At 37.5% G+C, this 25939-nt stretch overlaps 1 protein-coding gene across 1 annotated transcript; it reads right to left on the bottom strand.

Moving 5' to 3' along the window:
- Window positions 1–254: 254 nt before the first annotated feature.
- On the bottom strand, window positions 255–971 carry LOC108979301. The gene has a single exon (XM_018949964.1). It carries the CDS (start codon window positions 969–971, stop codon window positions 255–257), a length of 717 nt encoding a protein of 238 aa, XP_018805509.1.
- Between the last annotated feature and the right edge of the window lie 24968 nt (window positions 972–25939).

Here is a 25939-nt window from a genome sequence, read left to right as displayed (position 1 = left end):
CTCGCTGTAGCCTGCGTCTTCTGTCCTCTGCTCCTACCTGGTTCCCCAGGTTTCTTAACTGGGCAGTCCCGAGCTAGATGGTTTGGCTTCCTGCACTTGAAACACACGTTCTGGCCAAACATGCACTTTCTCAAATGTTGTTTCCCACATGTTGCACACGTGGGGTAAGTTTGCCTTGTTGGTGGTTGTCCTTGACGATTCATGATGTGAGGCCTCTTGTCCTTATGCGACACTGCTTGGAGTTGTTGCTGTTGCTAGCGCTTCCTTTGGTTGTTGTACTCAATGTTCTCTTGGAGGTCTTCTTCAGCAATGGTAGCTCGGGTGACTAGCTCTGTGAAACTCCGAATCCTGAGAGTACGGACACGTTCTCGAATCCTACGATCCAGTCCACGCTCAAATTTTTCAGCCTTCTTTTCCTCATCTGGAATTAAGTAAATAGCAAAACGAGAAAGTACCATGAATGTCGTAGCATACTGTGCTACCGTCATTGATCCTTGAGTAAGATCCATAAATTGGCGAGCTCTCGACTCCTGAAGAGTTCGTGGAAAAAAGTGGTCCAAAAAGATTTTCTTGAAATGCTCCCAAGAAATGGGGACTACTTCCCCTAGTTCCAGCTGAACCAAAGCCCAAGTCGACTTCCACCACTTGTTTGCCATGTCAGTCAAATGGTAAGTGGCATATTTCACCTTCTGATCATCCGTGCAGTAGAGCACTTCAAAAATCTGCTCCATACGTTCAATCCAGCTTTCCACATCCATGGAATTCAATCTGCCATCGAAAGTAGGAGGATGCTGACGAGAAAATTGCTCCAAGGTACAACCAGCTTGTGGAGCTCTAGGCGCCATAAATTGGCCGCTAACCATTGATTGAAAGAATTGGGTAGCAGCTGCGACCAGATGGTCTGGGTTATCATTTTGGTTAGATCCAGAAGATCCCTCTCGGGTTGGGTGATTTCTAGTGCCGGGGGCCATGATCTACGTCAAAATGTCATAATAACAATTATCTAGTATTTGATAAGAACGTAAAAAAAAAAATGATAAGGAAACAAACTACGCTGATGGTTCTAACTAGTAAAAACTATAAAGTATTCAACCCTAAACAAACCTTGATTACTCGCGAGCAGGCTAGGAGCATCCTAGGTAACTTTAACAAAAAAAATTTTACAAAATTTTTTTTTTTTTTTGAAAAGTCTACAGAATCGACCGGCTCTGATACCAAATTGTGACACCCCCTTCCTGTAGGCTAGGTGTGTCACGTATTTTTCATGAAAATAAACCCGGCAAGCGATTCTCTAATTTCATAATTGAAAAATAAACTGAAGTAATTTATTATGAAATAAAAGGTCTAATAAAATTGTCTTCCCAAAAACATTAAAGGAATAAACTGAATAAATTCATGTCATAAAAGACGTTTTATTTTAGAAAGTCTGAACTAAAACTAAAATGCTCCTTCTACTCCTAGCTTGCGTGCTCGTAATCATCATCTTCACCTTGGTGGTTAAAAACATGAAAATAAACTAAAATGAGTCGATGACTCAGTAAGAAATCTATCACAACGAAAACGTAATAAACATAAGATTTTCATAAGAACTTTCATGCTGAGCTTAAAATTCATGACTATTCATGCTGATGCTTATGCTATGTATGACTGGTTTATCTGAACTAACTGCTAATTTATCTGACTTATCTGACTGGCCAACACACTTGACCCTGTGTGCAAGGTTGTGCACCAGCCCCACATCCCGTTGCAGCAAGGGGAACTGCTGATAGTATTCTAGCATACTATGGTGGACAATGACTGAGTTCATGGCTTGCACACCACCCTGAAACTGAACTGCATTAGTACCATGCATCTGAATGGCCATCTTATTAACTGATCTGAACTTATCTTACACTTGAAATTAAGATGGCTTACGTGTCTTATACACATGAGATGCATGACATATTACATACATAAATCATAATTTCTGAATTTAAACATGATGCGGAATGACATGATCGTATGCTATGCTGGATGACATGCTTGCACATGAGCGGTTCATAAATAATGGCTGTTAATGAACTGGCTTGAATAATACATACATATAAGCTAACTGTGATGACCTAATTTGTGATCAAATTTACTTACCTCGAAGCGTTTCTTCCTGAATAATACTTCGTAACTTGAGACCTATATATAATAAATAACTATCACTAAATTGTTTGGAAATACATAAATAAATACTAATATCATACTTAACTAAATTTGGAATTCTAAAAGATAGTCAAACAAATATTTTGTTTAACACTAAAATTAATAAATCCTAGTATTTAGATTACTTAAAATACTAATTTATAATTTAGTAGAAATACTCGAGCTATTTTAAAATAATTCACAAAAACTTAAATTCTTAAACTAAGTTTCATTTCTCAATATAATTTTTAAATCTTATAAGAAACTTAATAAATTCCATTAAATTCTTAACATAGAATTTTATTAAAATCTTACTAAATTGACAAAGGAAATATTAACTAAAATATTATACTTAAAATTATACTTTAAAACATATTTCCAATTCTTTAAACACTTTCTTATGAAATAAGTCTATGACTGATATGTTTATTTATTTAATTAAAACTAACCTTTAAACATATTAAGCCCAATAAAATTACTAAAACTGTTGTTGGATTAAAACAAGATTAAATCTAATTTAAAACACCTTTCAATTACTTTAACTATTTTCTTATAAAAATAGGCTCATGTCTAATATATTTATTTAATAAAAAGAATTACTCAACCAGAAATATTAAATTCAATAAAAATCACTAGAACAATTATTAAATTAAAATAAGATCAAGCCCAACTTAAATTACAAGTGCATTTAAACATTATTATAATTTGTAAAAGTCAAAACCTGGCCCATAAAACAATACTACATGAGCCCATCGAACGCACAAGGCCTAGGGCCCAATGGCCCATTAAGACCTACGGATTCTTTCTAGAATCCGAAACATGGCTAAAATGAAAAGGAAAACAGAGAGTTGAGAGAGAAAGAGTCTGCGATGGAGGAGCTCACCGAGGGAGAGGGGCTAACTCGACGGCGGTTCTGGTGGCTGGGAGTGGCCGGCAGCGCGACTGGGGGTTGCTATGGTGGTGCGGCACCGAGTGAGAGAAAGAGAGAGAGAGTTTAGAGAGAGGAAGTGTAAAACGAAACCAAAAGAGAGAGAGAGAGAGCTGTGGCGGCCGAGGCCTTATCGGAGAAATGAGTGGCTCGACGGGGGTTGTGGGTTGGCGGCTTCTGTGTCGTCGAAGAGAGGTTCGGCGCCTCTTGAGGTGGCTACCGAGGAGAAGGGGCGATGGCACTGGTTCGGCAACAGGGGTTTTTCGCAGCTCACAAGTTTGTCTTCTCATGTACGGGTAAGCACGTTTATAATGGTAGATGATAGAGAATTAGAGAAACCCTAGAAGAGTAGAAACGTGCACGTGCAAGAGAGTGGAGACGTGCATGTGTAAAAAATACTCGGCACTAGAGTTAGTGTTCCACTAGAATGTTAGCAAAATCACGGAGAGAAATATACGGGTTTGGTGGTTTGAAGTTTTCAAACAGAGGCTAACAATGTGATGGGGTTCTGTGACTAGAGGAAAAATTAAACTTTAAATTTCAAATAAATCTTAAGTAAATATAATCTGATACACCTTAGAATTCCTTATTAAAACAAACTCTAACAAATTTTAAATAACAACTATAATAGAAAATATAAAGATAAAGTAAATATAAATACTAATAAAACTATAATCATAATAATATAAATTCTAAAATAAAAATTTACTAGGAAAAATTACTTATATACCCTAAAACCAAAATTGGTATGTTACAAAAAGAGATTGAGCAAAAGAAGTAGTGAGGTTGCTCACAATTAAGCTTGCTCCTTTAACTTCAATCCACTTACTCCTTTGGATTTGATGCCTTTACCTGTTGATGGCAGGAGTAGTTTGGATGGACAAAAGAAGCCGGAGTTGGTGAAGTCACTTCATGAGAGGGTACGGCTTCAAATTGCCCAAAAGAATGAAAGGGTTGCTTCCCAAGCCAATAAAGGACAAAGGCGGGTCATCTTTGAACCAGGAGATTGTGTTTGGATTCACATGCGCAAAGAAAGATTCTCAACCCATAGAAGGACTAAGTTGCATCCTCGAGGAGATGGACCTTTCCAAATTCTTGAGAAAATTAATGACAATGCATATAAAGTGGATCTTCCAGGTGAGTATAAAGTTTCTGTGACTTTCAATGTTTTTGATCTTTCTCCTTTTGATGTTTGTGAAGATTCGAGGTCGAATCCTTTTGAGGAGAGGGGGAATGATAGGAATCAAGGTGGGCCTACTCTTAAATATCCTTTGCAAGTTCCAGATGGGCCAATTACAAGATCAAGGGCCAAGAAGATCAAGGAAGCAATGCAAGGATTGGTGCAATCCACTTGGGATGAAGCCAGCAAGAGCCCAACACTCAAGATGGGTCTGAAAGAAGAAGAACCAGTTTTGATCTACTTGATTCAAGTTGTGGAAGACATGACTTAGAGATACGGCCTATTGTTGTTGTTGGAGGCTTCCAATTTGGTTAAATGATTTATTTTATTAGTTTAGAATAAGTGGGCTTGAAGATGCTTGGCTCACATGTCTTATTTCTTATGAACTATGTTTTTGGAAAGGCCTTGTATTTTGGCCAATGGCTTATTTGGAAAGTTACTTTTTAGGAACTAGGGTTTTATCAATTTATTGTAGAGGTTACTGTAGTCGTGCGTACTGTAGCTGGTACTGTTCATCAAGGGTAATTTTGGGTAAAAGGGGCTTTATTTTGGCAATGGTTTTGATTAGGTTTGTGTTTAAAAACTCTTTGTAGCCTCATTTGAGGGGTTAGACAATATTGAATTTTATTTGTGAGTTGAGTTTTCTCCTCTTGTTCTTGATTGAACTCTTGAACTTATCAAAGGTAAATCACATCCTTTGTGGCGTTCCTCCTTTATAATCTGGGTTCTTGAGATAGGTTCTTTAACGAGTCTAGATTTTAATATAATCTAGGTTCTTGAAACGAGTTCTCATCGGGTCTAGATTCTCCATCCTTGACTTGATTTTGGCTTTCTTGAAGAGTTTTCAAATATATTGTGGGTTCAAGGGAATTCATTCCCATGGGTTCATATCAAGTACCACTGTCGACAAGCATTCTAATACATATAAAGTTCGCTAAAAACTTTCCTATTTACATATAAATAGTGATTAAGCATAGGATTGTAAATGAACCAGTCTGTTTGATAGCCGGCTCGGTACTCGTCCGGTTAAACTCGAATCAAACTTGACTCGTGAAAAAAAAAACTCACCCATGAAAGCAGATATCCACTCGATTAGTAAATGAAACAAACCCGACAAAACTTGACTTGACTCGGCGAAAGCTTGTTAAAGCTCGCTCTTTAATGCTCGAGTTGACTCGTTAGCTTGACTCAATTAAAGCTCATTCCTATAATGATAAATATATACATACACCTATGTATATATATACATATATATGTATTAGCTAATAATACAAGCATTACACTTTTATAATTAAATATACAATATGTAACCTAATTACCTATGTCTATATATTGAATACACTTCATAGTTATACTTATAATTTGTACAATAATTAGTTGATAAGATTTAATAATTTCATATAATAGTATGTGGGAACCACATATGAAATAGATACATATTATCTATTATCTCTATGTATTAATAATATATGTAGGCAAATAATATATTGTTATTATGGATAAATATAAACTAGTTAGATATTAATTATTTATAATTTTTTTAAATTTTATAATTCAATAGAGATTCTACTTGTTAGTTGTAGAAATCAAAGTTTTGAATACCGTTTCGATCACTGTTTCGGTCAAGACACTGGAACAAAATATCTCGGTACTAATACTGTTTCGTGTACCATTTCGGAATAGTCTATACATGGATAAATTATATATATATATACACACAAAAACTATATTATAACAACAAAATAAATCACAAACTCAATAATACTTTTCAATACAAGTCTTAAGTTTTAACAACACATATTTGTAAAACTAAATAATATTTCAAAGTTCTCAATTCAATTATTAAAATGAAATCATTCATTTTCGTCAATAAGACAATAAAGATCAACATTCAAAATATTAATCAAAATATAAGACAATAAGGAAATGGGTTTTTGTAGAAAATTACTTATAAAAAAAAAAAAGGGTTTTTGTGGAAGGGGGAAGGAAGGCCTAGAAGGGACTCGAAGGGTGGGACCCAAGCTCATAAAATGGTGTCCTACTTCATGAATCACGAAGGATATGGTAGTCTCCTAATGCTTCAATATTGGTGTCTCTTAAACAACATTTTCTTTCTCTTTCTTGTGGACGCCATGGTCATAGAGGTGATGTTCATTCTTGGTACTCTTTTATGTTCAGAACAAGTAAATTTGGTGGTTTCTTGAATTTTCATTTTCATTTGTTTTACTTTTTTATTGGGGAGAATGAAAGATCATTTCCTTCAGGGTTTGCTTCCTTTTTCTCCTCTGGGTATTATCATACACATTCGATTTTCATTGTTTGGATTGAATCGGAAGCGTAAGCTCTGTGCCTCTGGTTGTTCTGGTTTTACTCGATTGTATTGTCTTGTTGGATAATGCAGTCTTTTTTATTAGGGAGGCTCGAAGTCACAATCTAGAAAGGGGAAAATGAGCTCAATGCCTATTTAACGTACCGGGAGAAATTAAGATACTGGCCGAAACCTGGCAAGCCAGTTGGTATTGATGAAAACACCCCGTACGACTGATATTTGATCTAGTACGAAGTCGAAGCAACTCTTATGTTTACTACATTGCCCACGCTTAGTTAGAAACCAATTGAGAGTAAAGTGGCAAAAATAAGAGGGTGTAGTTTTTTGCCCGTGGACAACCTATGGTACTACCAAGACCTTAGGGTAAGTGTAACAACCCATTCCCGTAGGCTAGGAGTGTCACTTATTTTTCATAAAATTAAATCCGGCAAGAGATCCCAAATTTCATAAATGAAATTAGAATTCTATTTTGTAGAAAATGTCTAATAAAATGTCTCCCAAAAACATTAAATGAATAAACTAAATAAATTCATTTCATAAAAACATGTTTTATTTTAGAAAGTCTAAACTAAGAAAAATAACTGCTCCTTCTACTCCTGACCTGCCTGCTCGTATTCATCATTCTTACCTCGGTGGTTGAAAACATAAAAACAAACTAAAATGAGTCGAAGACTCAGTAAGAAATCCATCACAACGTGAACATAGCAAACGTAAGGTTTTCATAAAATTTTCATGCTGAGACTTTAGAATTCATGACTGCTCATACTGATGCTTATCCTATGTATGACTGGTTTAACTGAAATAACTGACTGATCTGACTGATTATTGTGATACCCCATATGATATGGATAAGGGTAGGTGGTATATGGGATCCCACATTGATATGAACCCGCGGGAATGAATTCCCTTGAACCCACAATCAATTTGAAAACTCCCCAGGAAAGCCAAAATCAAGCCAATGGATGGAGAACCTAGACTTGATGAGAACTCGTTTCAAGAAACTATATTATATTAAAATCTAGACCCATTGAAGAACCCGTCTCATGAACCCAGATTACAAAGGAGGAACGCCACAAAGGTTGTGATTTACCTTTGATAAGTTCAAAAGTTCAATTAAGAACAGGAGGAGTAAAACTCAACTGACAATGAATAAATTCATCAAATTTCATAAACTTCATAAACTGATTAGAATGAGGCTACAAAGAGTATTTAAAGCAAAACCTAATGAAATCCTAGCCAAAATAAACCCCCATCTTCGAAAAGTGCCGCTGGATGAACAGTGCCATGGCTACAGTGCCGCGCTACAGTAACTCGGCTATAGTAACCCTAACCCTAGTTCAATAAAATAATAACTTTCCCAACATGCCCTTGCATAGGCCCCCTTAAGTGCTTCTCATAATAAACTCAATTATTCTAAACTAATAAAATAAGTTCTTTAAATGAATTAAATAAGTTGAAACCCTTCAAGAGCCCAAAGCATTTAAGTCTTGTCGTTGCCCTCTTCCGTAGCTGATCAAATGAATTAAAACTGGATCTTTATCCTTCAAGCCCCATCTTGAATGTTGGGCTCTTGCTAAACTCGTCTCAAGTGGATTGCATCAATCCTTGCATTGTCTCCTTGATTTTCTTGGCCCATCTGGAAGTTGCAAATTATCTTTAAGACTAGGCCCATCTCGGTTCCCATCATTCTCCCTCTCCTCAAAAGGATTCGACCTCGAATCTCCATCTGGATCAAAGGGAAAATGGTTAGTAACATTGAAAATAGTAGAAACATGATACTTACCTGGAAGATCCATTACATATGCATTTTCATTAATTTGTTCAAGAATTTGGAATAGTCCATCCAAGTTACTCCTATCATCAACTAGTAAAGACTTTAAATCTGAAGGAGGAAATGGATTAAGTATACAAACAATTTCAATTAGTGAAAATTTAGTAGTAGCATGAACACTCCAATTATATGTAAACTCAATGAATGGCAAACAATACTCCCACAAATGTTCATGAAGCACATCTAAAGTCTTCCTCGAACCAAAATGACCACTCCAATATGCAAACTCAATGAATGGCAAATGATACTCCCGCAAACGTTCATGCAACAAGTCAATGAATGGCAAATGATACTCCCATAAACGTTCATGCAACAAGTCAATGAATGGCAAATGATACTCCCATAAACGTTCATGCAACATGTCTGAAATCTTATTTTCACCAGAATGACCACTCGAATTATATGCAAACATAATGAAACGCAAATGATACTCCCGCAAACGTTCATGCAACACGTCAATGTATGGCAAATGATACTCCCACGAATGTTCATGCAATACATCAATGAATGACAAATGATACTTCCACAAAAGTTCTTGCAACACGTCTTTGAATGGCAAATGATATTCACACAAACAGTCATGCAACACAACAAAAGTTTTCGTTACACCAAGGTTACCTAACAAACCAGCATGTCCATCACACACAAGCAACTTACGCATAAAACTAGTAGGCACACAAAATCTATTCTTTCTAAACAAGTACCAATCTAGTTTATAGAACTTACCAAAAGATGCTTTCTCACATGTCCCATACACACTAGCAAATTCATCATCATTAGCATGCAATTCCTTATCATATTCAAGTCTCAACAATTTTGCATCTAAAATGAAGATAAGGACATACCTTCTTGCTAAAGAATCAACCACAAAATTTTTCATACCTTGTGTGTATTTGAATACATGAGGAAAAGTCTCAATACAATCCTCCCACTTAGCATGCATTCTAGTCAACAACTTACCTTGTCCCTTTAACTGTGTCAATGACTCATGTTTTTTTCCAAGAAAGGTCGGTTAGGAATTGTCACACTTGGCACAAAATCAATATAGTGCTCTATCTCCCTAATAGGTGGCAATCCACTAAATACAACACTTGGAAACACGATCTCATATCCCTGCAACAAAGAGACAACAATACTAGGCAAACATACGTCAAGTTTGTTAGAATTAAGACTCGCCTTAGCATAAAAACTCACTTTTCTCTTTGTTTTTCTCTCACTTTCTTCACACTCTCTTTTCTTTCCACTCTCTTTTTCTTTTTCACTCTCTTTTTCCCTTTCACACTCTTTTTTCTTTTCACTCTCTTTTTTTCTATCACTCTCTTTTTCTTCATCTTTTTTTGTACTCTCGACCTCACAATTATTTTTCAACTCATTCTCTCTTTTGCTTGAGGTCTTAGTCTCACCCTCTTCTTTTTTCTCTCTCATTTTTCTCTCTTTCTCCATTTCGGTCTCACTATTTCTTTTCTTCTCAATCTCATCTTCACTCTTGCTTTTCAGCTCAATCTCACTTTCACTTTCACTCTCACCTTCACTCTTGCTTTTCACCTCATTCTCACTTTCACTCTTGCTTGTTTGCTCAATCTCCTTTTCACTTTTTCTTTTTTGATCACTCTCACTTTTATTCTTTATTTTTTATCACTCTCATTTTCACTCTTTCTGTTTTGAGCAACCTCACATTTCAGCTTCAATTGATCCCCATGGACCTGTGTTGGAGTTAAAGGAGCAAGTTTGATTGTTTTTCCATCTTTTTCAAAATTGTACATGTTCCTTAACCCATCATGGATCACCTTCCTATCATACTGCCATGGCTTCCCCAACAAAATATGACTAGCATGCATAGGCACTACATCACAAAGCACCATATCCTGGTATTTCCCAATTGAAAAAGAAACTAGCACTTGCTTATTTACCCTAACCTCCCCACAATCACTCAACCAGTGCAACATGTATGGTCTAGGGTGTTTCAAGGTACGTAAATTCAATTTCTCAACTAAAGTAGTGCTAGCCAAATTAATACAACTCCTCAAATCAATGATCATACTACATACCTTGTTGTTGATGTGGCATCTAGTATGAAAAATATTCTCACTCTTCTGCTCTATATCATCCATCTTAATTTTTGTATTGAGTGCATGCCTGGTAACAAGAGAATCACCATACTCTTCATTCTCATACCCATTTTCAACACTAAACTCGGGACGCCTCCTATCTCTCCTGCCATGAAGATTTCTAATTACCACATCTTGATGATCCATCCTATCCCTCACTTCACCCAATACTAAGTTCAACTTCTCAAACTGTTGTTGCATGACTTGCAACACAAAGGATGTGTTATCTACCATCTCCTTTGGTGATGAGTCACTCCTATGAGACATCATAATGTGCTGCACAAAAAGAATGTTAGTGGAAAACCTCACACACTCCCTTACGTGTTTACACTCAAATAATGACACTCCACTCGTGTGTAACTCTGAATTGGCTTTTTACTCGATAATAATCTCACACTCTCTTGCCTTTTACCTCAAGAGTTTTTCCACTCAAGTTCTTTAAGAACTAGTTGAACTAAATCAAGACAATACAACCTTGTATTATTGCAACCAGTAATATAGATCAAAGAAACAAGGAATGAATAAAAGGACACGAGACTCAAGGAATTTATACGAGGGAAAGAGTAATTATAAAACAAGATACCAACTAGAAAGATGTAATCAGCTCCTATGATGATAAAAGCTCAATCAACAAATACTTTCTTTCTCTTTGTTGAAACTATGTAGCAACTTTGAATATGCTACCTTCTCTTTTCTTCTTCTTCTTCCTCTTATTCTTCTTCTTTTTTTCTTTTTTTTTTTGAATTTTCTTTTCTTTTCCTTTCTTTTCTTTTCTTTTCTTTTCCTTTCTTTTCTTTTCTTTTCTTTTCACCAATTCAATCACAAATAGCAATATTCAATTGTGAAAATCAAGCAATTGAATTCAAGCACGACAATGAAGTAGAAGAGAATCAATGGAACGGCACTCCAAGCAACAAACTTAGAGATGCAGGAAACCCTAGAATTTTGAAACCCTAGGTGATGCAAATTTCAGCCAAACCCAAAACCCTAAGAATTTCGGCAGCCTACTTTTTGTTTCTATTTTTTTTTTTTTTTGGCAACCCTAGAACAATGAAGCCCTAGAATTAAATTTAAGGATGCTAGAATTAAAAGATAGAATCAGACCTGATTGGAAACCTTGCTATGAATATCAAATGATATGTACCCGCGGGAATAGAATCCCTTAAACCCACAATCAATTTGAAAACTCCCCAGGAAAGCCAAAATCAAGCCAATGGATGGAGAACCTAGACCCGATGAGAACTCGTTCCAAGAACCTAGATTATATTAAAATCTAGACCTGTTGAAGAACCCGTCTCATGAACCTAGATTACAAAGGAGGAACGCCACAAAGGTTGTGATTTACCTTTGATATGTTCAAAAGTTCAGTTAAGAACAAGAGGAGTAAAACTCAACTCACAATGAATAAATTTATCAAATTTCATAAACTTCATAAACTAATTAGAATGAGGCTACATAGAGTATTTAAAGCAAAACCTAATGAAACCCTAGCCAAAATAAACCCCCATCTTCGAAAAGTGCCGCTGGATGAATAGTGCCGCGGCTACAGTGCCGCGCTACAGTAACTCGGCTACAGTAACCCTAACCCTAGTTCAATAAAATAATAAATTTTCCAGCATGCCCTTGCATAGGCCCCCTTAAGTGCTTCTCATAATAAACTCAATTATTCTAAACTAATAAAATAAGTTCTTTAAATGAATTAAATAAGTTGAAACCCTTCAAGAGCCCAAAGCCTTTAAGTCTTGTCGTTGCCCTCTTCCGTAGCTGATCAAATGAATCAAAACTGGATCTTCATCCTTCAAGCCCCATCTTGAATGTTGGGCTCTTGCTAAACTCATCCCAAGTGGATTGCATCAATCCTTGCATTGTCTCCTTGATCTTCTTGGCCCATCTGGAAGTTGCAAATGGTCTTTAAGACTAGGCCCATCTTGGTTTCCATCACACATTGCTTGGGAAGGAGAAGTTCTTGCTCTTTATAAGGTTCTAATCGGAATCCAATTGTATCATTGACTAGTCCCTTTGGAGTATAGGCCATGTGGTTTGGGTCTTTCATTGGGGCGTTACAAATGGTATCAGAGCCAATCCCAACTAGAAATGTGGGACTTGAGCCGTGCCACCTTCAATGGAAAAGCCCGACGAGGACGTCAGGAATTTAAGGGGGGTAGATTGTGATACCCCATATGATATGGATAAGGGTAGGTGGTGTATCGAATCCCACATTACTTGGGAAGGAGAAGTTCTTGCTCTTTATGAGGTTCTAATGGGGCTCCAATTATATCATTGACTAGTCCTTTTGGAGTATAGGCCATGTGATTTGGGTCTTTCATTGGGGCATTATCGTAAATGTGCCCTAACCTGGGGCGAATTGGAGCAGCTCTTATTTTTACCACGTTGTCCATGCATTGTAGGAAACCAATTGAGGGCAAAGTTGCAAAAATAAAAGGTTGGAGTTTTTTGCTCGAGGGCATCCTATGGTACCACCATGACCTTACGGTAAGTATGCCCCAACCCGGGGCGAATCGGAGCAACTCTTATTTTTACCAAATTATCCACGCTTAGACAGAAAACAATTGAGGGCAAAGTGGCAAAAATAAGAGGTTGTAGTTTTTTGCTTGTGGGCATCCTATGATACTACCATGACCTTAAGGTGAGTATGCCCCAACCCGAGGTGAGTCAGAGCAACTCTTACTTTCACCACATTCCCCATGCTCTGTAGGAAACCAATTGAGGGCAAAGTGCCAAAAATAAGAGGTTGGAAGTTTTTGCTCATGGGCATCCTATGGTACTACCCAGACCTGAGGCTGAGTATGCCCCAACCGGGGACGAATCTAAGCACCTCTTATTTTTACCATGTTGCCCAATCTGAATTAGAAACCAATTGAGGGCAAAGTGGCAAAAATAAGAGGTTGGAGTTTTTCGCTCGTGGGCATCCTATGGTACTACCCAGACCTGAGGGTAAGTATGCCCCAACCCAAGGCGAATCTGAGCACCTCTTATTTTTACCACGTTGCCCACTCTTAATTAGAAACCAATTGAGGGCAAAGTGGCAAAAATAAGAGGTTGGAGTTTTTTGCTCGTGGGCATCCTATGGTACTTGCATGACCTTAGGGTAAATATGCCCCATCCTGGGGTGAATCGGAGCAACTCTTATTTTTCGCACATTGCCCAAGCTTTGTAGGAAACCAATTGTGGGCAAAGTGGCAAAAATAAGTGATGGGAACCAAGGTGGGCCTAGTCTTAAAGATATGTTGCAAGTTCCAGATGAGTCAATTACAAGTTCAAGGGCTTAAAGGATGAAGATTCAGTTTTGATTCATTTGACAAGCTATGGAAATGGCAATAACATGACTTAAAGGCTTTAGGCACTTGAAGGCTTTCAACTTATTTAATTCATTTAAAAGACTTATTTTATTAGTTTAGAATAATTGGGTTTATTATAGGAAGCACTTAAGAGGGCTTATGCAAAGGCATGTTGGGAAAGTATTATTTTATTGAACTAGGGTTATGGTCACTATAGCTGAGTTACTGTAGCCACGGCACTGTTCACTCAGGGGTATTTTTGGAAGATGGGGCATTATTTTTGCTAGGGTTTTAATTAGGTTTTGGTTTAAATACTTTTTGTAGCCTCATTCAAATGAGTTTTATGAAATTTGATGAATTTGTTCATTATGAGTTGAGTTTATCTCCTCTTGTTCTTAATTGAAATTTTGAACTTATCAAAGGTAAATCACAACCTTTGTGGCGTTCCTCCATTGTAATCTGGGTTCTTGAGACGTGTTCTTCAACGGGTCTAGATTTTAATATAATCTAGGTTCTTGAAAGGAGTTCTCATCTGGTCTAGGTTCTCCATCCATTGACTTGGCTTTGGCTTTCTTGGGGAGTTTTCAAATTGATTGTGGGTTCAAGGGATTCCATTCCCGCGGGTTCATATCATTTGGTATTCAGAGCAAGGTTTCCAATCAGGTCTGATTCTATCTTTTATTTCTTATTTTTTTAAATTTAATTCTAGGACTTCATTGTTCTAGGGCTGCAAAAAAAGAAAAAAATATAGAAACAAAAAGTAGGCTGCCGAATTATATGAATATTCATTGTTCTAGGTTTGTTGCATCTCTAAGTTTATCAGTTGCTTGGAGTGCCATTCCATTGATTCTCTTCTACTTCATTGTCAATTCTTGTATGCTTGAATTCAATTGCTTGATTTTCACAATTGAATATTGCTATTTGTGATTGAATTAGAGAAACGAAAAGAAAAGAAAAGCAAATTCTAAAAAAAAAAAAAAAAAAAACGACAGAAGAAGAAGAAGAAGAAAGGAAAAGGTAGCATATTCAAAGGTTGCTACATAATTACAACAAAGAGAAGGAAAATATTTGTTGATTAAGCTTTTATCATCATAGGAGCTAAATACATCTTTCTAGTTAGTATCTTGTTTTATAATTTCTCTTTCTCTAGTATAAATTCCTTGAGTCTCGTGTCATTTTATTCATTCCTTGTTTCTTAGATCTATATTACTGGTTGGAATAATACAAGGTTGTATTGTCTTGATTTAGTTCAATTAGTTGTTAAAGAACTTGAGCGGGAAAACTATTGAGGTAAAAGGCAAGAGAGTGTGAGTATTATTGGGAAAAATCCATCAAGAGTGAAACACGAGTGGAGTGCCATTATTCGAGTGTAAACACGTAAGGGAGTGTGTAAGGTTTTCCACTAATATTGTTTCTTGCGCAGCATATTATGATGTCTCATAGAAGTGACTCATCACCAAAGGGTGTGGGAGATAACTCATCATTTGTGTTGCAAGCCATGCTGCAACAATAGTTAGAGCGGTTGAACTTGGTGTTGGGTGAAGTGAGGGATAGGATGGATCATCAAGAAGTAGCGATTAGAAATCTGCAAGGTGAGAGAGATAGGAGGCGACGTGAGTCTAGTGTTGAAAATGGGTATGAGAAAGAAGAGTATGGTGATTCTCTTATTACTAGGCGTGCACTCAATACACAAATTAAGATGGTTGATACAGAGCAGCAGAGTGAGAACATTTTTCATACTAGATGCCACATCAACAACAAGGTATGTAGTATGATTACTGATTTGAGGAGTTGTATTAATTTGGCTAGCACTACTTTAGTTGAAAAATTGAATTTACATACCTTGAAACACCCAAGACCATATATGTTGCAGTGGATGAGTGATTGTGGGGAGGTTAGGGTAAATAAGTAAGTGCTAGTTCCTTGTTCAATTGGGAAATACAAGGATATGGCCCTTTTGTGATGTAGTGCCTATGCATGCTGGTCATATTTTGTTGGGGAAGCCATGGCAGTATGATAGGAAGGTGATCCATGATGGGTTAAGGAATATGTACAGTTTTGAAAAGGATGGAAAAACAATCAAACTTACTCCTTTAACTCCAACACAGGCCCATGGGGACCAACTGAAACTGAAAAGTGAGATTGAGCAAAAAAGTAAAAGTGAGAATGAGATGGAGGAAAAAAGAAATAATGAGACTGAAAAAGAGAGAGAGAAAAAAATGAGGGAGAAAAAAGATGGGGGTGAGGCTAAAACCTCAAGAAAAATAGAGAATGAGTTGCAAAAATATTGTGAGGCCGAGAGTTCAAAAAAAGAGTAGAGTGGAAGAAAAAGAGAGCGTGAACTAGAAAAAGAGAGTGAGAGGAAAAAAGAGAATGAGGCCGAAACATCAAGAGAAAGAAAGAGTGAAAAAGAAAATAAAGAGGGGGCTGAGAGTCAAGAAAAAAGAGTGGCGCCACAAGAGAAAAAAGAAAGAGAGATTGCAGAGAGAAACAAAAAGGCAAAAGTGAGTTTTTAAGCTAAGGCAAGCTTTTATACTAATGAATTTAACGACTATTTGCCTAGTGTTGTTGTTTCTTTATTGCAGGGATATGAGGTCGTGATTCCTAGCGGTGTGTTTAGTGGATTGCCACCTATTAGTGAGATACGGCACAACATTGATTTTGTGTCAAGTGCGACAATCCCTACCCGACCTTTCTTTGAAGAATATGAGTCCTTGACACACTTAAATGGACAAGGTAAGTTGTTGACTAGAATGCGTGCTAAGCGGAAGGATTGCATTGAGACTTTTCCTCATGTATTCAAGTACACACAAGGTATGGAAAATTTGTGGCTGATGTTTTAGCAAGAAGGTATGTCCTTGTCTTCATTTTAGATGCAAAGTTGTTGAGACTTGAATATGATAAGGAATTGCATGCTAATGATGATGACTTTGCTAGTGTGTATGAAACATGTGAGAAAACATCATTTGGTAAGTTCTATAAACTAGATTGGTACTTGTTTAGAGAGAATAGATTTTGTGTGCCTACTAGTTTTATGCGTAAGTTGCTTGTGTGTGATGGACACGATGGTTTGTTGGGTAACCTTGGTATAAGGAAGACTTTTGTTGTGTGTTGCATGAACATTTTTGGGAATATCATTTGCCATTCAATGACGTGTTGCATGGACGTTTGTGGAAGTATCATTTTTCATTCATTGATGTGTTGCATGAACGTTTGTGGGAGTACAATTTGCCATTCATTGACATATCGCATGAACATTTGTGGAAGCATCATTTGTCATTCATTAACGTGTTGTATGAACATTTGTGGAAGTATTACTTGCCATTCATTGAGTTTGCATATAATTGGAGTGGTCATTTTGGGATAAGGAAACATTTAGGTTTGTTTCATGAACGTTTGTGGGAGTATCTTTTGCCATTCATTGAATTGTTACATGGAAGATTACGGGAGTATCATTTGCTCTTATTAGAGTGTGCATATAAAACCTTCCATACTACTTTTTCCTATTCTCCGTTCGAAATTGTTTATGGTTTTAATCCACTTACTCCTTTAACTTTCATGCTTTTGCGTGTTAATGATAGGAGTAGCTTGAATCAACATTTTCAAATTCTTGAGAAAATTAATGAAAATGCATATAAAATGGATCTTCCAGGTATGTATCATGTTTCTGTTATTTTCAATGTTACTAACCTCTTTCCCTTTGATCCAGGTAGAGATTTGAGGTCGAATCCTTTTGAGTAGAAGGGGAATGATGGAAACTAAGGTGGGCCTAGTCTTAAAGATATATTGTAAGTTCCAGATGAGTCAATTACAAGTTCAAGGGCTTAAAGGATGAAGATTCAGTTTTGATTCATTTGACAAACTATGGAAAGGGCAATAACATGACTTAAAGACTTTGGACACTTGAAGAATTTCAACTTATTTAATTCATTTAAAAGACTTATTTTAATCGTTTAGAATAATTGAGTTTATTACGGGAAGCACTTAAGGGGGCTTATGCAAGGGCATGTTGGGAAAATATTATTTTATTGAACTAGGGTTATGGTCACTGTAGCTGAGTTACTGTAGCAACGTACTGTAGCCACGACACTGTTCACTCAGGGGTATTTTTGGAAGATGGGGCATTATTTTTTCTAGGGTTTTAATTTGGTTTTGGTTTAAATACTCTTTGTAGCCTCATTCAAATGAGTTTTATGAAATTTGATGAATTCGTTCATTGTGAGTTGAGTTTATCTCCTCTTGTTCTTAATTGAACTTTTGAACTTATCAAAGGTAAATCACAACTTTTGTGGTGTTCCTCCTTTGTAATATGGGTTCTTGACACGTGTACTTCAACGGGTCTAGATTTTAATATAATCTAGGTTCTTGAAAGGAGTTCTCATCAGGTCTAGATTCTCCATCCATTGACTTGATTTTGGCTTTCTTGGAGAGTTTTCAAATTGATTTTGGGTTCAAGGGATTCCATTCCCACGGGTTCATACGAATAAGAGGTTGGACTTTTTTGCTCATGGGCAACCTATGGTACTACCACGACCATAGGGTAAGTCTGCCCCCAACCCGGGGCCAGTCGGAGCAACTCTTATTTTTACAACAATGCCCATGCTTAGTTAGAAACCAATTGAGGGCAAAGTGGCAAAAATAAGAGGTGGGGCTTTTTTGCTCGTGGGCATCCTATGGTACTACCACGACCTTAGGGTCAGTTTGCCCCAACCCGGGGCGAATCGGACCAACTCTTATTTTCACCACTTTGCCCATGCTTTGTAGGAAACCAACTGATGGCAAAGTGGCAAAAATAGGGGGTTGATGGTTTTTGCTCCCGGGCATTCTATGGTACTACCATGACCTTAGGGTAAGTATGCCCCAACCCGGGGGGAATCGGAGCAACTCTTATTTTTACCACATTGCCAATGTTTTGTAGGAAACATATTGATGGCAAAATGGCAAAAATAAGACGTTGTAGTTTTTTGCTTGGGGCATCCTATGGGACTACCATGACCTTAGGATAAGTATGCAACAACCTGGGTCGAATCGGAACAACTCTTATTTTCACCACATTGCCCACGCTTTGTAGGAAACAAATTGAGGGCAAAGTGGCAAAAAAAAGAGGTTGGAGTTTGTTGCTTGTGGGCATAATGTGGTACTACCACGACCTTTGGGTACGTATGCAACAACCCAGGGCGAGTCGAAGCCACTCTTATTTTCGCCACATTGTCCAAGCTTAGTTAGAAACCAATTGTGGGCAAAGTGGCAAAAAAAAGAGGTTGGAGTTTTTTGCTCACGGGAATTCTATGGTACTACCACACCCATGGGGTAAGTACCAACCCGGGGCGAATCGGAGCAACTCATATTTTTACCAAAATGCCCACGCTTAGTTAGAAACCAATTGAGGGCAAAGTGGCAAAGATAAGAGGTTCGAGTTTTTTGCTCGTGGGCATCCTATGGTACTACCATTCCTAAGGGTAAGTATGCACCAACTCTGGGTGAATCGGAGCAACTCTTATTTTACCAAATTGTCCGCACTTAGTTAGAAACCGTGTGAGGGCAAAGTGGCAAAAATAAGAGGTTTGAGTTTTTTGCTTGTGGGCATCCTCTGGTACTAGCAGACCCACAGGGTAAGTTCCAACCCGGGGCGAATCGAGGCAGCTCTTATTTTTGCCAAAACGGCCACGATTAGTTAGAAACCAATTGAGGGCAAAGTGGCAAAAATAAGAGGTTGGAGTTTTTTGCTCGTGGGCATCCTATGGTACAACCATGCCTTTTTGTCAGTATGCACCAACCCTGGCCGAATCGGAGCAACTCTTATTTTTACCAAATTGTCGATGCTTAGTTAGAAACCATGTGAGGGTGATATGAACCCCAACAGAGGGCAAAGTGGCAAAAATAATAGGTGGGAGTTTTTTGCCGGTGGGCATCCTTTTGTACTACCTTGACCTTAGGGTAAGTATGCCCCAACCATGGGCGAATCGGAGCAACTCTTATTTCTACCAAATTGTCCACGCTTAGTTAGAGACCATGTGAGGGCAAAGTGGCAAAAATAACGGGTGGGAGTTTTTTGCTTGTGCGCATCCTATGGTACTACCATGACCTTAGGGTAAGTATTCCCCAACCAGAGGCGAATCAGAGCAACTCTTATTTTCACCACATTGCCCATTCTATGTAGAAAACCAATTGAGGGCAAAGTGGCAATAATAAGAGGTTGGAGTTGTTTGCTCGTGGGCATCCTATGGTTCTTGCATGACCTTAGGGTAAGTATGCCCCAACCAGGGGGGAATCGGAGCAACTCTTATTTTTCCCAAATTGTCCGTACTTAATTAGAAACCATGTGAGGGCAAAGTGGCAAAAAATAAGAGGTTGGAGTTTTTTGCTTGTGGGCATCCTATGGTACTACAATGACCATAGGGTAAGCATGCCCCCCAACCCGGGGTGAATCGGAGCCACTCTGATATGAACCCGCAGGAATGGAATCCCTTGAACCCACAATCAATTTGAAAACTCTCCAAGAAAGCCAAAATCAAGTCAATGGATGGAGAACCTAGACCCGATAAGAACTCGTTTCAAGAACCTAGATTATATTAAAATCTAAACCCGTTGAAGAACCCGTCCCAAGAACCCAGATTACAAAGGAGGAATGCCACAAAGGTTGTGATTTACCTTTGATAAGTTCAAAAGTTCAATTAAGAACAAGAGGAGATAAACTCAACTCACAATGAACAAATTCATCAAATTTCATAAACTTCATAAACTGATTAGAATGAGGCTACATAGAGTATTTAAAGCAAAATCTAATGAAACCCTAGCCAAAATAAACCCCCATCTTCCAAAAGTGCCCCTGGATGAACAGTGCCACGGCTACAGTGCCGCGCTATAGTAACTCGGCTACAGTTGCCCTAACCTAGTTTAATAAAATAATAACTTTCCCAACATGCCCTTGCATAGGCCGCCTTAAGTGCTTCTCATAATAAACTCAATTATTCTAAACTAATAAAATAAGTTCTTTAAATGAATTAAATAAGTTGAAATCCTTCAAGAGCCCAAAGCCTTTAAGTCTTGTCGTTGCCCTCTTTCGTAGTTGATCAAATGAATTAAAACTGGATCTTCATCCTTCAAGCCCCATCTTGAATGTTGGGCTCTTGCTAAACTTGTCCCAAGTGGATTGCATCAATCCTTGCATTGTGTCCTTGATCTTCTTGGCCCATCTGGAAGTTGCAAATGATCTTTAAGACTAGGCCCATCTTGGGTTCCATCATTCCCCCTCTCCTCAAAAGGATTCGACCTCGAATCTCCATCTGGATCAAAGGGAAAATGGTTAGTAACATTGAAAATAGTAGAAACATGATACTGATGGGAACAAAGGTTGTATTGTTTTGATTTAGTTCCATTAGTTCTTAAAGAACTTGAGCGGGAAAACGATTGAGGTAAAAGGCAAGAGAGTGTGAGACTATTATCGGGGAAAAAGCCAATTAAGAGTAAAACACGAGTGGAGTGCCATTACTATAGTGTAAACACGTAATGGAGTGTGTGAGGTTTTCCACTAACATTCTTTTTGTCCAGCACATTATGATGTCTCATAAGAGTGACTCATCACCAAAGGGGATGGTTGATAACTCATCCTTTCTGTTGCAAGCTATGCAACAATAGTTTGAGAAGCTGAACCTGGTGTTGGGTGAAGTGAGGGATAGGATGGATTATCAAGATGCGGTAATTAGAAATCTTCATGGTAGGAGAGATAGGAGGCGTCCTGAGTTTAGTGTTGAAAATGGGTATGTGAATGAAGAGTATGGTAATTCTCTTGCTACCAGGCATGCACTCAATACAAAAATTAAGATGGATGATATAGAGCAGCAAAGTGAGAACATTTTTCATACTAGATGCCACATCAACAACAAGGTATGTAGTATGATCATTGATTTGAGGAGTTGAGAAATTGAATTTACGTACCTTGAAACACCCTAGACCATATATGTTGCAGTGGTTGAGTGATTGTGGAGAGATTAGGGTAAATAAGCAAGTGTTAATTTCTTTTTCAATTGGAAAATACCAGGATATGGTCCTTTGTGATGTAGTGCCTATGCATGCTGGTCATATTTTGTTGGGGAAGCCATGGCAGTATGATAGGAAGGTGATCCATGATGGGTTAAGGAACATGTACAGTTTTGAAAAAGATGGAAAAACAATCAAACTTGCTCCTTTAACTCCAAAACAGGTCCATGGGGATCAATTGATGCTGAAATGTAAGGTTGCTCAAAACAGAAAGAGTAAAAGTGAGAGTGATCAAAAAAGAAAAAGTGAAAAGGAAATTGAGCAAACAAGGAAGAGTGAAAGTGAGAATGAGCTGAAAAGTAAGAGTGAAGGTGAGAGTGAAAGTGAAAGTGAGATTGAGCTGAAAAGCAAGAGTGAATGTGAGATTGAGAAGAAAAGAAATAGTGAGACCGAAATGGAGAAAGAGAGAAAAATGAGAGAGAAAAAAGAAGAGGGTGAGACTAAGACCTCAAGCAAAAGAGAGAATGAGTTGAAAAATAATTATGAGGTCGAGAGTACAAAAAAAGATGAAGAAAAAAAGAGTGATAGAAAAAAAGAGAGTGAAAAGAAAAAAGAGTGTGAAAGGGAAAAAGAGAGTGAAAAAGAAAAAGAGAGTGGAAAGAAAAGAGAGTGTGAAGAAAGTGAGAGAAAAACAAAGAGAAAAGTGAGTTTTTATGCTAAGGCTAGTCTTAATCCTAACGAACTTGACGTATGTTTGCCTAGTATTGTTGTCTCTTTGTTGCAGGGATATGAGGTCGTGTTTCCTAGTGGTGTCTTTAGTGGATTGCCACCTTTAGGGAGATAGAGCACTACATTGATTTTATGCCAGGTGCGACAATTCTTAATCGACCTTTCTTGGAAAAACAAGAGTCATTGACACACTTAAAGGGACAAGGTAAGTTGTTGACTAGAATGCATACTAAGCGGGAGGATTGTATTGAGACTTTTCCTCATGTATTCAAATACACACAAGGTATGAAAAATTTTGTGGTTGATGCTTTAGCAAGAAGGTATGTCCTTGTCTTCATTTTAGATGCAAAATTGTTGAGACTTGAATATGATAAGGAATTGCATGCTAATGATGATGACTTTGCTAGTGTGTATGGAACATGTGAGAAAGCATCATTTGGTAAGTTCTATAAACTAGATTGGTACTTGTTTAGAAAGAATAGATTTTGTGTGCCTACTAGTTTTATGCATAAGTTGCTTGTGTGTGATGGACATGGTGGTTTGTTGGGTAACCTTGGTGTAAGGAAGATTTTTGTTGTGTTGCATGAATGTTTGTGGGAATATCATTTGCCATTCAAAGACGTGTTGCACGAACGTTTGTGGAAGTATCATTTGTCATTCATTGATGTATTGCATGAACATTTGTGGTAGTATCATTTGCCAAACAATGACGTGTTGCATGAACGTTTGCGGGAGTATCATTTGCGTTTCATTGAGTTTGCATATAATTGGAGTGGTCATTCTGGTGAAAATAAGATTTCAGACATGTTGCATGAACGTTTATGGGAGTATCATTTGCCATTCATTGACTTGTTGCATGAACGTTTGCAGGAGTATCATTTGCTATTCATTGAGTTTGCATATTGGAGTGGTCATTTTGGTTCGAGGAAGACTTTAGATGTGCTTCATGAACATTTGTGGGAGTATTATTTGCCATTCATTGAGTTTACATATAATTGGAGTGTTCATGCTTGATATGAACCCGCGGGAATGGAATTCCTTGAACACACAATCAATTTGAAAACTTCCAAGAAAGCCAAAATCAAGTTAATGGATGGACACCCTAGACCCGATAAGAACTCATTTCAAGAACCTAGATTATATTAAAATCTAGACCCGTTGAAGAACCTTTCTCAAGAACCCAAATTACAAAGGAGGAACGCCACAAAGGTTGTGATTTACCTTTGATAAGTTTAAAAGTTCAATGAAGAACAAGAGGAGTAAAACTCAACTCACAATGAATAAATTCATCAAATTTCATAAACTTCATTAAACTAATTAAAATGAGGCTACATAGAGTATTTATAGCAAAACCTAATGAAACCCTAGCTAAAATAAACCCCCATCTTCCAAAAGTGCCCTGGATGAATAGTGTCTCGCTACAGTAACTCGGCTACTGTAACCCTAACCCTAGTTAAATAAAATAATAACTTTCCCAACATGCCATTGTATAGGGCCCCTTAAGTGCTTCACATAATAAAGTCAATTATTCTAAACTAATAAAATAAGTTCTTTAAAAGAATTAAATAAGTTGAAACCCTTCAAGAGCCCAAAGCCTTTAAGTCTTGTCGTTGCACTCCTCCAAAGCCTTTAAGTCTTGTCGTTGCACTCCTCCATAGCTAATCAAATGAATTAAAACTGGATCTTCATCCTTCAAGCCCCCATCTTGAATGTTGGGCTCTTGTTAAACTCGTCCCAAGTGGATTGCATCAATCCTTGCATTATCTCCTTGATCTTCTTGGCCCATCTGGAAGTTGCAAATGATCTTTAAGACTAGACCCATCTTGGTTCCCATCATTCCCCCTCTCCTCAAAAGGATTCGACCTCGAATCTCCACCTGGATCAAAGGGAAAATGGTTAGTAACATTGAAAGTAGTAGAAACATGATACTTACCTAGAAGATCCATTAGATCTGCAATTTCATTAATTTGTTCAAGAATTTGGAAACACCATCCAAGCTACTCCTGTCATCCACAGGTAAAGGTGTTATATCTAAAGGAGTAAATGGATTAGGTCTATAGACAATTTCAAATGGTGAAAATTTAGTAGTAGCATGAACACTCCAATTATATGTAAACTCAATAAATGGTAAACAATACTCCCACAAATGTTCATGAAGCACATCTAAAGTCTTCCTCGAAACCAAAATGACCACTCCAATATGCAAACTCAATGAATGGCAAATGATACTCCCGGAAATGTCCATGTAACAATTCAATGAATGGGAAATGATACTCCCACAAACATTCATGAAACAAATCTAAATCTTTCCTCAAACCAAAATGACCATTCCAATTATATGCAAACTCAATGAATGGCAAGTAATACGTCCACAAATGCTCATGCAACACGTTAATGAATGACAAATGATGCTTCCACAAACGTTCATGTGATACGTCAATGAATGGCAAATGGTACTCCCACAAACGTTCATGCAACACATCAATGAATGAAAAATGACACTTCCACAAACGTCCATGCAGCACGTCATTGAATGCCAAGTGATAGTCAGAAAAATGTTCATACAACACAACAAAAGTCTTCCTTACACCAAGGTCACCCAACAAACCAGCATGTCCATCACACACAAGCAACTTATGCAAACCACTAGTAGGCACACAAAATCTATTCTTTCTAAACAAGTACCAATCTAGTTTATAGAACTTACCAAATGATGCTTTCTCACATGTTCCATACACACTAGCAAAGTCATCATCATTAGCATGCAATTCCTTATCATATTCAAGTCTAAACAATTTTGCATATAAAATGAAGACAATGACATACCTTCTTGCTAAAGCATCAACCACAAAATTTTCCATACCTTGTGTGTATTTGAATACATGAGGAAAAATCTCAATACAGTCCTCCCACTTAGCATGCATTCTAGTCAACAACATACCTTGTCCCCTTAAGTGTGTCAATGACTTATGTTCCTCAAAGAAAGGTCGGGTAGGAATTGTCGCACCTGGCACAAAATCAATGTAGTGCTCTATCTCCCTAATAGGTGGCAATCCACTAAACACACCACTAGGAATCATGACCTTATATCCCTGCAACAAAGAGACAACAATACTAGGCAAACATACGTCATGTTCGTTAGTATTAAGACTCGCCTTAGCATAAAAACTTACTTTTCTCTTTGTTTTTCACTCACTTTCTTCACTCTCTCTTTTCTTTCCTCTCTCATTTTCTTTTTCACTCTTTTTTTTCCTTGCACACTCTTTTTCCTCTTCACTCTCGTTTTTTCTATCACTCTCTTTTTCTTCAACTTTTTTTGTACTCTTGACCACAATTATTTTTTAACTCATTCTCTCTTTTTCTCGTGGTCTTAGTCTCAGCCT

The sequence above is a fragment of the Juglans regia genome, chromosome 5, assembly GCF_001411555.2.
Source record: "Juglans regia cultivar Chandler chromosome 5, Walnut 2.0, whole genome shotgun sequence".
NCBI classification, from domain to species: Eukaryota; Viridiplantae; Streptophyta; class Magnoliopsida; order Fagales; family Juglandaceae; genus Juglans; species Juglans regia.
This window is presented reverse-complemented; position numbering and strand designations above follow the sequence as displayed.

Excerpts from the sequence above, each read along its gene's own strand:
- LOC108979301 (XM_018949964.1), bottom strand. The coding sequence starts at position 971 with ATGGCCCCCGGCACTAGAAATCACCCAACCCGAGAGGGATCTTCTGGA.